This window comes from Arvicola amphibius, chromosome 7 (genome assembly GCF_903992535.2).
Source record: "Arvicola amphibius chromosome 7, mArvAmp1.2, whole genome shotgun sequence".
In the NCBI taxonomy this organism is placed as follows: domain Eukaryota; kingdom Metazoa; phylum Chordata; class Mammalia; order Rodentia; family Cricetidae; genus Arvicola; species Arvicola amphibius.
The window spans coordinates 17,193,988-17,208,695 of NC_052053.1; the positions used below are offsets into that span (position 1 = coordinate 17,193,988).

Consider the following 14,708-nt stretch of genomic DNA (forward strand, 5'->3'; position numbering starts at 1 on the left):
AGGAGGATACCTGATATCCAACCAGAAATCAGGCAATGATCCCCATAATGCTTACAGCTATTGCACCTTGGGTACATCTTGTTTCATCATTCATGACTGCAGTTCCCAGAACTCGCAGCTTTTTCTCAAGATTTTTAAAGACTTTCCCTCCCCCCAGCAGTCTGCGTAGCACACTCTGATTTAATGATGAAAGCTAGTACAGAAGCAGTTTTCAGTGCCCACCTGATTTCTCCAGATCCTGTGACCAGTGTGTGTGGTGTCTTCTGCAATAGGGTCTCCTCATCAAATTCTTGTGAGAGACAAAAAATAATGAGAATACTGGGGCCCTCAGGGTCCAATTACTCAAGAGGAGGTATCCCACACATGCCGTAGGCTTTTTGTTTAGCAGCCCATAGCTTCTTGAATAAGCATAATCCCTATGTAGGGTGTCTGCAATTAAACTTTTAAATGAATATGTGTAGATGAATATGTATATGAATATATACATATATATAGATAGAGAGAGATTGTAAAATAGTAGGTTTCCATATGGCTTTAGAAACATCCTATGTGTTAATTGTCCCTCCCCCAGCTCCTATCCACATAAACCTCATCCCAATTACGCCTCTTTCGTTCTTCTTATCATCTATGTTCTAGTCACCTCCCCCATTCCCTTAAGGTCCTTCTTCTCCTTTACCACCAATGGACCCATTTTAGTTCAAATTAAACAATGCAAAGATTCCAGGCTAAGATCACATAAAAGTATTAGAGAACATGTAATGCTGGTAGTTCTAGATCCGGATTACCTCACTCACCACAGTGTTTCCTGCCCACTCCATTTACATAGACATCCCATAATTTCATTTTATGGGAGTTAGGGCTGCATGGTCAGTGAGGCAATCCATCACCAATAATATCCATTTCAGCTTCATATTTCCTGGGCCTTTCATTTATTGTCTCCTTTGTAAGTCCATCCTTTCAAAGATCATAAGCTTCAAGTCAGTTCTCAGTCCATTCCCTATCACTTTTTATATACTTTCTACACAGTCTAATTAATGCATTAAGTTTAAGTTATCTTAGCCATTCTAACATCATATACAATCTCATTGAATGAGTGTGGTCACTGAGTAAAAAATTTAGTCTAGTATTTGAACTAATCAGTTTTGTTGCCTATCAATGATGTACCAATTTTTTTATGCTTAAGGCCTTTTAGTATATTTTTATTAAAATCAACTATTTAGATAATTCCAACACTTGTATATGAATTATTCAATCTCTGGATATGCATTTTATATGATTCACTATGGCACTATATTAATGAGTAGTTTTAATGTGATTAGAAATTAAGACTGTTTTTCCCTTCCTGATCTAAAACCTTCACTTGTTTATTCTCCAGGTGGTTCTGACAGCTTTGATAAAAACAACGTCACCCACTTGGAGTGTGTTTCTGATCTGCCTAATGACCTGGCTACTTTTCAGTATTATGGGAGTATACTTATTTGCTGGCAAGTTCTACAAATGCATAGACCCAACAAGCGGAGAAGTATTCCCTATACATGAAGTTATGAATAAAAGTCAGTGTGAAAATCTGGTATTTAATGAATCAATGCCATGGGAGAATGACAAACTGAACTTTGATAATGTTGGAAATGGTTTTCTTTCTCTGTTCCAAGTGGTGAGTATACTTTCTGAACTATTGAAAATCAAACTTACTTTCAATCTAGAGTTCAAACTTGTATTTTGAAGAGAATTTGGGTAATTTATAGATTTGGTCATAAAATAGCTGAGCAGTTGTTAACTGATAGCAATAATGAGATTCATGCTGTTCTAGCCTTCTTTGAAGATCTAATAAAACACAGTCCTTGCTCATGTGGGAGAGGAAGTGGGAACAGCAGTGCAGACTGAAGCAAGGAATGGCAGGACTTGGCTCTTTCCACCACTGCTCACTTAGGAACGGGATCACAGCGTTTTGGTCTATTGGCTTGCTAAATTGTCTTCATACTAATTAACATGCTGAGGGATGGGTACTTGGTTGTCTGATACCAACAAATACGAAGGGTCCACCATTCACATGTCATGTGAATAAGACCAAAAGTAATTATTAGCATATATTCAAAATTAGTTCCTATTGCCTCTCTTATTCTACTGAAACCATGTTAAATAGTTTATGAATATTAATAATTAGGTAAATAAATTGGACACGTTAAGTGTCTTAGTTCCACAACTTATGGAAGTGTGGCAAGCCTCATCATTCAGAGTTTTAGAGCACTAAGCAAAAAAAAAAAAATTAAGGTTTGCTTTTTATTTACCATAAAAAGTTTTCTATAAAATTCATCCATATTTATCTTACTTTCGACAGGCAACGTTTAATGGATGGCTGGGAATTATGTATTCAGCAGTTGATTCTGTTGATGTAAGTAGCTGACATTCACAATGTCATTATCAAGATGATAACTTAAGCACAGATCACAAGAGTAAATTTATAAGGATTGAGAATTTCAGAGTTGGCATTTCATGGGCCCTGAATATTTTCCCAATAACACATCAGCAAGTGAAGTCTCAGCTATTTCTCTTGAAAGATTGTTATCTTTTTCTTCGCAATAACTGGACTAAATAAACACATTTCAAAGCCCAAATGAGCAAAGCCATGAATAAAACCATGATACCCTTACACCAAGAAGCTAGGAAAGCATTTGATTTATGTATTGGGGTTGGGTTTCTTGCCATCAGTTGTCTCATGTTTTAGAAAATTAGTACGCATGTTTTACTCATTTGTTCACGTTCAATTTTAGGTATATATGCAGCCTCTTTATGAACACAACCTATACATGTACATGTATTTTATCATTTTTGTCATCTTTGGACTATTTCTCCCTCTGAGTATGCTGGTTGGTGTTATTGTTAGCAATTTCAACAAGCAGAAAATTAAGATAAGTATAAATATTCTTTGTATGTGCTTAAAATTAAACAGCTTTACAAAATACTTCAAGAATTGTCTTATTGGTTTATTTATGTCATTTTTACATGCTAAAAATATAAGTGAACGATAACTAATGTACTGATATAGTGTAAACTTTATAAAACATCCAACCTTACTGTATATGCAGTATTCAAAATGTAGTCAGACAAGAGCTAAATTTAAGAAGTTTCTACATTTATGTATGTGTTCATAAATAATAGTGTAATGACCTTACTATGGCTATACACAAATATATGTGTACATCCAGAAAAAAAAGTCGTATTTTTGAAATAAATTCTGTCTGACTATTGTTTGGTATAAGGAGCTGATAGTCTTCAAAGCATTGTTAAGATACATTGTCATTTTTGTGATCAAGTACAAGACACAAATGATGATTTATGGTGATTAAATGTATTTCAGATTTGATATTGCACAAATACGGAAATCTTTCCAGAAATATACAAAATCAATGAGCTCTAATTGGCCAAACTGGATCAATTTCAAGATACTTCTCTCTCTACCTACAGTCATCATCAGCTCTGTCCAAATAGCGAGAGAGAGAGAGTGTGTGTGTGTGTGTGTGTGTGTGTGTACATGTATATGCCTATGTATGTACCCACATTTGCCTATCCATATAGAAATCAAAAGTTAACTTTGACAGAGCTCACCAAGCTAGCCAGTGCACTCCAGGGATCTGTCTCTGCTTCTGCCTGCAACCTTGAGATTACCTGTGAGGTCTTCATGCAGGCTTTTTTCTATGTCAGTTCTCAGAATCTCAGAATCATCCCTTTGTTTACAAGGCAAGCGCCTTGCCCCAGGCATCTCCCTAGCCTTAGAAGAGTTCCGTACATCAATGTGTTCTAAACCTCTAGAGTCATAACTAGCATGGATACAGCCTAAGTTAGAAAGCCCTTTTGTAAGTAGAGAAAGTTGCAGATCATAAAACTGATGTATAGGCATGTTTAGCAGATGGGTCTGCTACTCGGGGGAACAGAAAACTAAATGGCAACATATGATTTGATTTGATGCTGCAGCAGCCTAGGATTGTCTTCCCAATGGGACAACATATTAGGGTTTATTTCTGGGTTTCATGATGGTGGTACATGCCAGTTCTAGTGATGAGATTCTGACTCAGAAAATAAACAATGACTATTCCTAGATTAAAGATACTCTTTACTTTATATATTTTTATGAGATACTGAAATTAGCACTAGAAACACAAAAATGAATCAGCTGTTAGATAAGAGTGCTATACTTTCAGAATTATTTATAAGAATCTTTCAGTTGCATTTGTAAAATATGACAATAACTGAATTTATACAAATGCAAATTGATCCAATTCTAATTTTATTTATTCCTTCTTGTTAAAAGACTCAAATGTTATTTGTTGAAGTCAGTTCTTACAGTGGGTCTTTCTTATCTCTAACAGAAAATAGAAAAATGTAATACAGATGATTTAACATCATATATGATTGAATTAATGTATTTTATATGAATTTTCATATAAAAATATCAAAAGTTGACTAAGTAAAGAATGATGTCCAGGTCTCTGAAGTACACATCAGTAAAGGAAAGAATTAGATGAAATGCAATTCGATTTTCATATATTTTATTTATTTATATTTTTACCAGGGAGGGTCAAATATCTTTATAACAGTAAAACAGAAAAAACAGTACTGGGCACTCAAGAAGCTCCTGTATGAAGACTCTCAGAGACCAGCACCCCGTCCCATAGTAAGAAAATATTATTTTAAATTAAATAAATAAATTTAAAAAATTCATTGTAATCAGACTTGGCATATATCTTAATGATAGAGTGCTTTCCTAACTAACCCTATCACCATGATGCTCAATCCCTATCAGCATGAATAAGTAAACCTCTTTACCAAAAAATAAAAATAAGTAAATATAAGTTTATTCATTATCTTTTTTAAAAAGTTAAAAATGTGTTTTATTAAAAAATATGTTAAGTATAGTGGGGCATGCCTGTAATCCCAGCACTTGGGAGGTAGAAGCAGGAATATGAGGAGGTCATGGCCAGTCTTCACAACATAGCTAGTCTAAGACAAGCTTGGGTCACATTATCCTGTCTCAAAATATAGAGATAAATACAGTGTATATGTATATAATCTTTTGACACAATTATAAAATGCATTCTTTGACAAAGAATTCACGTGTTCCTTTTTGTATTATTTTGAGAGGGAACTTGTAGAATCCAGAACTATGTATATACTTATATAAGTAACCTGTTAACAGATATTGCACCTTTTTTCACCTACAGAACAAGTTCCAAGGCTTCATTTTTGACCTAGTAACACATCGTGTCTTTAATGTTATCATCATAGTTCTTATCTGTTTCCAAGCAACAACCATTATGATACAAAATGATGAGCAGAGTCCACAAATGGAAGCTGCCATCTACTGGATGAACTCCGTTTTTGTTGTGCTGTTCACTCTGGAATGCATACTGAAGCTCACTGCCTTCCACTGCCACTATTTCACCAATGTGTGGAATGTTCATGATTTTACAGTGATTGTTTTCTCCATTACAGGTGAGTTTGTTTCTGTCAAATTTTATTTATAGAGTTAATTCAGTCAATCACAATGCCTACCAAGATAGTGTCCCTTGAGAAGCAAAATGATGAGACTATTTTCTTCTCCAAAAGAGTGAATTACTGTTTGTAATATATATTTTTCTTTATATATTTCATGTGTTAGAAAGCTTAAAGTAGCTGTCACAAACACATGATACCTGCTTGGTAATCTGTAGTTTGTGACAGTCCAGGCTGCAAGGAGAAGGAGCTCTGTGTATTAAAGTGGCAATCACTAAGATTTCTTGCTTCCAAATTAAAAAAAAAATTCCAACCTTTGCAGCGTTAGAATTTTAGGATTTAAAGGATTTTTGTCACTAGTGCATAGTTTTATGGTTTAATGAACTTCTCTCTAATTTTCTCTTCCTTGGAAAATCTCACTCTTTGTTGAGTGAGATTAATCCTCTTGCCAAATAGATTGGGCTCTGGATGTAAAGGTTAGAATTTGTAATTTGTATATGTACATAATTTACAGACTTTCAGAGGATACATTTGCACAGCAGTACACTCTCATACTGCTGTTATGTAAGAAGCAGGAGTGCTAAAGCACATAAAGAGGGAAGGATACCTTGTCAGTAAATGATGCTTAGAGAAAACATCATATAAGAAGCAAATTTAAACAAAGACATACTAGGTAAGGACATAGACAGTCACTGAGTTTAGGACAAAATTATTTCAGGAATAAAGTTTATTTAGTGTTTGCTTCTGTATGACCAGAATGTGAACTCCATGAGAGTAGATAACGTTTAAGAGTTAATGATGTCAGCTACTGCACCTAAGGCTCAGGGATCATTAAGAAGAAGGCGCAGAAAGTTTGTAAGAGCCAGAGGATCAGAAAGTTTGCTGTGTCTCCTAGAAATGTCATAAAGTCTCCCCACTGTGACTGCCTAAACATGGCTGAACAAAGATGCTAGACATGCTCTGAGGGTAAGTCAAGGAGATCTTGATCCTATGGGAAGAACTACAGACAACTAAGGAATGTTGAGAGTGAAGTAGTCTTTCCTAAGGAAGAGCACATCAGTTGGTGACCCAATACCAAATGGCCAGCCCTGAAAACATACACGCAGTAACATTATACAGACTGAGCAGGTTATATTTATTTATTTACTTGTGTGTGTGTGTGTGTGTGTGTGTGTGTGTGTGTGTGTAACAATTAATGTAAAAAGAGGACATGAATTTGAAAGAGAGTAAGGCAATATATATGGGAGTGTTTAGATGAAGGAAAGAGAAGAGAAACTGATGTGATTAGATGTCAGGGACCAGCCTCAACAAAAATACTTCTTGCCAGGGTAGGGGCATTGGGATTTAGAAATATGGTAAAGAATATGAAGACACATTTAAAAATAATAAAACAGAAACATATAGAAACATATAGAATTCTGGGAGGGAATTCCAGTGAATACTGAAATCACCCATGTTTAATTCCAATTTCTTAAAGTCCCCCTACCACAAAAGGTAGGAGTAAGACAAAAAAGTGCTTTAACAGGATACAAGGAAATGAATAGACCAGTTGAAGATCACCGGCTATGTCCATAGTTAAACATTCTGTTGCTAGAACAAAACAATTCACACTCCCACCCTAGACCAAAACATTTTGTAAGCAAACCTCTCCCTGAGTGGAATCCAATGCTATCTCCTTAAAGGAACGTGAACCTTAGTCTTTTGTTTGAAGTAGAACCATCTGCTTCTCTATTCTGGAAATACAAGTTCTGGCTATTAGCCACACCTGTTGACAATACCCTTGAGGGAAAAGAACTCTCTGGTCTAAATCTAGGTAGGACCTTTGTTTGAGGTAGAAACCCAATAACCTTGAAGGAATTTAAGTAAGTCCCAACTCTGACCTTTGGTCATTGTTGACATAGGCTCACAGTTTTGGGCTCCACAATTAGATTATAACCTCAAAAATTAAAAAAAAAAAAAAACTTTTAAAGGTCTAATGATATTAACCATGACTTTCATCACAGAAAACAAACTACCCACCTGAAAGCACATGAGCACTTTGGGAATTGTCAGTTCTTTCGGTAGAATAGTGAATTCATGCCACTGACTACTGAGAGAAGACTGTGCAAAGATTGATAGAAAGACACATAGAGCTGGAAGAGGCAACAGGAAGAAGACAACTGAATTACAGAACGACAGTGAAGGGGAAGTCAGCCCTAGAGAAAGCGATTAAAGCCTGATGCTCCACTCTTCTGGCCCAGGCACTGATGCAGGCATCTGTAGTCAAGTAAAGAGTGGTTGAGTTGAGATTGTGGAAGCCTGGGAGGAGTCCTTTATTGAGAGAGGCTGAGGTGAACAGGCTGGAGCCATTTACTAAAGCCTTCGTCTGGGTGTAAAGGATGAGGATTGTGTGGTTCACAGAGCCAGGGCATACGAAAGGACTGAGTGGAGCAGCACGATCCACAGAGAGTCAGAATCTGACCTCTTCATAAACAAGATTGAACAAAATATGCCTGCGAGTCCCACTGAGAAGGTACAAAGATCCTTATTCCGCTTTTGGCCTGAGAAATGTAGAGGGAAGGAGATTATGCCTTCTTCACTTGACAGTGTTTCGTGGAAAATCATGTCATCAGGAGAACAGATTTTAGATAAGGGGTTTAATTTCCTGGTGATGAGCATGTGGATGATTTGCGCATGGTTACATGGAGATGCTTTTTGAATAATGGAAGGAAGAGCTTGGGAGACTGGGAAGAAAGGGGATTTTGGCTAGGGTGAAAGAGTCACTAACATACTTTAGAGGGAATATAGACATGACAGAACCTCACTAAAATATCATCTTATTGAGCCGGCATGTTAACAAAAGTGTCAGCCATGATCCCCTCTCTCGAAAACCAGAGCAAAGCCTCATGACACTTCTCAACCAAAACCCAGTGTGACGTTATAAGGAAATGATTACAACTTCTACTCATTTTTAAAGTTCTTTGGCCTGAAATACTACTTGTAAAAGAAACAAAATAGATTACAATTTATGATTCGCTGAATGTTACACATTTTATACCTGTAGTTATCAATAATGTCTTCCTGACTTGCATCGTTCATAGCTATCATAAGTTAATGGATTATGAAATCTTTGAGACAAATTATATTATGCATCTCCCAATATTTACATGATACATTTTTAACGCATTCAGTATGAAAGTTAGCAAAATTCCTTAATCCAGCAATATTCAGAAAAATTTTGATGATTGACCTAAAGTTTACATTTGGTCATCTGTGATTTCAGAAGCACCTTATCATGACAGTGTGGAAAAATGTCTTTAGAATTTGGTAAGTAGCCTAGTCATTGTTACAGTTAATATTTAGCTCACCCAGTGTCAACATGCTGTCACGTGAGCTAGGTTAAGTGAGGGATTGACAGTAGATTCATGAGCCATAGAAAAATAGAGTGCTTGCAAAATAAATGATGTTTTCTGTACATGGTTGCATTTGGGTAATTTTGTTGCCTACTTGTATCTCTTCTCACACTAAGGATTGTTGCTGCCTGTGACAATAGGACAACACTTTGTGCCTCCTTCATTTGTGCAACTGATACTTCTCTCTCGGGTCATCCACATCCTCCGTCCCGGGAAAGGACCAAAGGTGTTGTATGATCTGATGCTACCGTTGATGCTGTCACTCCCTGCATTGCTGAACATTAGTCTTCTCATCTTCCTGGTCATGTTCACCTATGCCATCTTCGGAATGTACAACTTTGCCTATGTTAAGAAAGAAGCTGGAATTAATGATGTATCCAACTTTGAGACCTTTGGAAGCAGTATGCTCTGTCTCTTTCAAGTTACAATATTTTCTGGTTGGGATGGCATGCTATATGCAATTTTCAGCAGTCAATGGTCTGACTGTGATCCTGATAAAATTAATCCTGGCACTCAGGTCAAGGGAGATTGTGGGAGCCCTTCTCTTGGGATTTTTTATTTTGTCAGTTACATCCTCATATCATGGCTGATCATTATTAATATGTACATTGTGTTGATCATGGAGTTTCTAAGCATTCCTTCTAAGAAAAAAAATAGGACCTTGAGTGAAGATGACTTTAAGAAATTCTTCCAGGTATGGAACAGGTTTGACCCTGATAGGACCCAGTACATAGACTCTAGCAAGCTTTCAGATTTTGCAGCTGCTCTAGATCCGCCTCTTTTTATGGCAAAACCGAACAAGGGCCAGCTTGTGGCTATGGATCTCCCTATGGCTGCAGGAGACAGAATTCATTGCCTTGACATCTTACTTGCCTTTACAAAAAGAGTGATGGGAAAAGATGAGAGAGTGGAGAAAATTCTTTCAGAGATAGAGTCGGGGTTTATGTTAGCAAACCCTTTCAAAATCACATACGAACCAATTACAACCACTTTGAAACGCAAACAGGAGGCCGTTTCGGCAACCATCATCCAGCGTGCGTATAAGAGTTACCGCTTAAGGCAAACGGACAAAGATGCATCCGATATCCCTGTAATAGATGATGACAGAGATGATTCTGCTTCTAAAGGTGTCCGTTCTGACAAAATCGAGGAAAAAACATCTGTTCAAACCCACATCTAATTTCATTTCTCATTTCTGATTTCTTCCCACATCTCCCAAACACTTAAAGTTTAACTAAGTATGAGTACTGATTGCAGAGTAGAGAAAATGATGACATGTTTGTGTGCCCACACATCTCATCTCCAGGCCAAACTCATGTCCATGTTCAGTCTGCCCTATACATCAGGGCCAACAGCACCTCAATAGTGGTACAGTTAGCTAAAGTAGATTTCTATTGCCATTTGGCTGTTATTTTCTACATGGCTTGTCTGGTGTTGTCTCCAGTGGAAGGTGGGGAGAAATGACAGTAAAATTCAGCGCTCAATACTTTTCCTTTTCTATCTTACATGTGATTTTACAGGCTGGGTCACCACTCCTGGAACTTAGTTTCAAATATGTGATGCTTCCTTAAAATGAGATTGTGCTTCAGAAATAGGAAGTGCTGGATTAAATCAGAAACTTGTATAAATAGATGCTTCTGGCTGTAAGGGAAAATGCAGTTCTTCAGAAAGTGCCTTTGAGTTCAGTCATAGACTTTGGGGCTAATTTGTAACATATACTTCTTAAGTTTGGCTGAACAGCTCTTTTTGCTTTTCTTTCTTCTTCGCTTTTCGTATGCTTGCTTGCTTGGTTCTGTTGTGGTGGTCGTGGTGGTCTCACAACGGTTGTCTAGTTCTGATTAGTGTGTTTGGCTCATTGGTTAGTGTGTTGCTTCATTGCTCTTGGGCTCCTGGTCCCTCACCACTCTGGCTCACACTGTATGAGGTCACACTGTATGAGGTCACACTGTATGAGGTCACACTGTATGAGGTCACACTGTATGAGGTCACACTGTATGAGGTCACACTGTATGAGGTCCAGCTCAGCAACAGGTTAAATTCACAGAGCAAGAAGCGTAGACGAATCTACACATTGAACCTACATTTTCTGTATTTTCTTTACATTTATACTTTTTTTAAAAAAAAAAAGTACACATTTACTAAATAGATATAATAGATATAAAGGTTAATGGACTAAAGCTTCACCTCATTATAAAAACTGATGTATTTTTTTTTTTTTTTACCATTTATCCATAGCCGATGCATGCTATCGTATATCTTAGAAGAGTTGAAGGCAATCAGCGTGCCTAGGGATTTTCAGTGCCCTAACCCTTAATTAGGAAACTGGTCAATTGAAAGGTCTTTCATTGCACTTTGTATTTCCTGTAACTTAAAAAGGAAAGTGATCCTTAAAAGAATAAGGACTATAAAATAATAGACAAAACTGAGTTGGTATTTTATAACATCATTGTATGTAAATTAATTTTAATTGCTCATTTATCTTTCCCTTGTTATTTGTTTTATATCTTATCATACATATAAGTGCTCATAAAATGTTTTATATTTGAGAATCTGTAAAATAAAAGATTAATTTTTACTACTGACATTATCAATATAAACAGTTGATTTTTACTTATTCATAAAATTGTTTACTTCCCTTCATGTAGTTTCAGACTCTGATATTTATTCCATTTATATGAAAACTGATCTCACTGTGCCTATGAAGTCCTTCAGAATTAGACAGAAAACAATACATACTCTGTTGACTTACAAAGCAAGCTTTAAATGTGTTTTATGACACTTGGTGCAATTATGTCCTGGAGATTGTATTTTGTGATTAACGCACGGTCTTCAGCTTTAACATCTGTTATTCACTTCTGATCCTCAGAAACTTAGTAAATTTATCAACATACCTTGAACAATCACCTAAGTAAATGTAATTTCAGAGTCTGGTGGGTTATTTTGACAAAAGTATTTCCTTTTCATGGTTCACTCTCTGTCATGTGGAGACAAGAGAGGCGTGGGAGGTTTAACTGGTGACAGCTGGTGTATTATCTCAACTTCTCGGATTTCCAATTCCTGGGAATGCCTTAATATGGAAATTGCTGCAGATACTAAAACTGAATTGTGACTTGCTTCCTTAAATCCCATGAAGACAACACACTAATTTGAGTTTAATATCATTTTGCTATTACTTATAAAGAATGGTAAGCAATAATCATCCAAAATTGCAGGAATGTGAAGGACAGTTGCCATATGTTCTACTTTTGTGATACTGCAGAACATAATAAATGCCACCTGTTAAACACACTTGGCTTTGTTCATTTTTATATTATAGGTTTGTAAGCCAGATTGGCAAATTTGATTAGTATGTTTATGTAATATTTACACAGTAATTTATTCATTTGTTCATTCTCATGTCTTGACTGAAAATCACTAGGTTGCCTGTGGATCTCTGATGTTTATGTCACAGTGTATGATCAGCTATCAAATCTGTGAAAGAACAAACTAGAATTTTACTGACTCATACTGTATTTGAGATTCATTAACTATAATCTCTGTATTTAGTCTTCTGTTTTACTAACACAGGATGTATTTCAGTTTTAATTAGAGGCTTATCAATTGTAAGGGCTTTCTAGAAAACAATTTTTATTCTATTCATTTCCCTGTTTCCTTTAGTGAGTTTTATTTTTGTTGTTATAAGGCCACTTGTTGGTTCCCGGCCGCTTAGCCCTGAAATAATCACACAGAAACTATATTATTTAAAACACTGCTTGGGCTATTAACTCTAGCTTCTTATTGGCTAACTCTTATATATTAATTTAACCCATTTCTAGTAATCTGTGAATCACCACGAGGTCATGGCCTACCAGCAAAGTTTCAGCACATCTGTCTCCAGCAGTGGCTCCATGGATTCTCTTGACTCCGCCTCTCCTTTCTCCCAGCATTCAGCTTAGTTTTCCCCACCTAGCTCTGTTCCCCTATAGCTCTGCTATAGGCCCAAAGCAGTTCCTTTGTGATAATCACACCATATAAAGGGAAGTCCCACATCAATTGATTTCTTCTTATTATGATGATGATTTTTTTCCTTCTGCTCACTTTACATCATTCTATTCCTCCTCTTCATTTTTGTCCAGTAGAAAATTGTTTATTTGTATGCTTTCTTCATGACTAATATGCTTTAAGAAAAAAAGTTTTTTATCTTGCTACTCCCTACACTCATGTACATTTCCGCCGGTGCCTGCCGGTACACTATTCTTTTCAATGAATTCTGGTTCATTTTGAAGCACTGTTGTTTGACACGTTCATGTTAAGGGTTGCTGTTTTGCCTTGATAAGCTTTCTTTTCATCATTGTATAATACCCTTCATAATTGTTTCTTCTAAAATTAACTTCAGATGATATAACCAGTGCTACTTTTTTAGAAGTTTGGTTTAGTAAATCTTTTTGTGTCTTTTGACCATTTTTCTTGCCAATTTCCTAAACCATTCAGTTGGAAGTTTCTTATAAGAAGCATTTTGTTGGCTTGTTGTATTTGACTTGTTAACATTTACCTATAGATCTCTTAGCACTGAAGATTGACATTATCAGCTTGCTAGTTTTTCTTCTTTTTTTTTTTTTTTTTTTTTTTGGTTTTTCGAGACAGGGTTTCCCTGTAGTTCTAGAGCCTGTCCTGGAACTAGCTCTTGTAGACCAGGCTGGTCTTGAACTCACAGAGATCCGCCTGCCTCTGCCTCCCGAGTGCTGGGATTAAAGGCGTGCGCCACCACCGCCCGGCTTCTTTTTGTTTCTTCTTTTATTAAAAAATATAGTCTGGTACAATTTTACTGAAAAAATATATTTGGATCATGCTTTCCCCTCCTCCAACTCCTCCCAGATCCTTTCCACCTCCTCATCCACCCAACTCCACATTTATAAACTGTTCTTTGGCCATTAGTGTTTCATAATTTGAGAACTCTCTGTTAAACTCTATACTCCATTTTAATATGGATACTTGTTTTCTTGATTTTCACTTTTCTTTGGTTATGTATATATTCTAGATGCTGAATCTCTATCCAATATATAAATTTTAATTCCTGTGTCTTTTCAAAGAAATAAGCTACCCCATCACACTTATCACAGAGAAATATTTTACTTAGTCTAATTAAGAAAAGATCATATTCTTCTTCTGACTTCCTGTGTGTTCTTGGCAACTTAGTCAAAAATCAATTGATGATAAGTATATGGGTTTATTTCTGTGCTCGCTATAATTTTTTTGGCCGATTAGTCTTATTTTTACAGCAAATATGATTGTATTTTGTCACTAACAGGTGTGTCTAACACACAACCTATGAACTGAATACATCCCAGAATGTCTGTGGTTGTGGTCAATCACATATAACCCAATGTCATGCTACAGTGGAAAAGGTTGAACACCTTGCAGACAGCTTTCAAGTAGGCATTAGGATTAGTTAATATGATGTTCTAGCTTTTAGAATTTTGCACACAAAAGCCTTGAAGATTATTTTCAATATTTTTTGTGGACCCATAGAAATTTTGAAAGTTTTTTTTTTACAAAGTTTGGAGGAACATTTCATTGGGATTTCAGAAGTGATACCATTGGATTTTCACATAACTTTATTCATATGGCATGCCACATTAAAAGAACAAAAGCTAGCCAGGCAGTGGTGGTGCTCACCTGTAATCCCAACATTCCAGAGGCAGAGGCAGGGGGATCTCTGTGAGTCTGAGGCCAGCCTGGTCTACAACAGGTACTTTCAGGACACCTAGGACTGTTACACAGAGAAACCCTGTCTAGAACCATTTCTCCCCCATAAAAAGAACAAAGTTTAAAACTATGATCATTTTA

General features: G+C 36.4%; 1 protein-coding gene across 1 annotated transcript in view; it reads left to right on the forward strand.

The window, feature by feature from the left end:
* Scn7a (sodium voltage-gated channel alpha subunit 7) overlaps positions 1 to 10,234 on the forward strand; it is a 66,201-nt gene extending 55,967 nt beyond the window's left edge. The window contains exons 20-25 of the mRNA XM_038337285.1: positions 1,376 to 1,654; positions 2,339 to 2,392; positions 2,772 to 2,909; positions 4,568 to 4,672; positions 5,220 to 5,490; positions 8,999 to 10,234. Coding sequence (XP_038193213.1) covers positions 1,376 to 1,654; positions 2,339 to 2,392; positions 2,772 to 2,909; positions 4,568 to 4,672; positions 5,220 to 5,490; positions 8,999 to 10,062 — 1,911 coding nt within the window. The 3' untranslated portion in view covers positions 10,063 to 10,234. The remainder of the gene's footprint in view (positions 1 to 1,375; positions 1,655 to 2,338; positions 2,393 to 2,771; positions 2,910 to 4,567; positions 4,673 to 5,219; positions 5,491 to 8,998) is intronic.
* Positions 10,235 to 14,708: the final 4,474 nt, after the last annotated feature.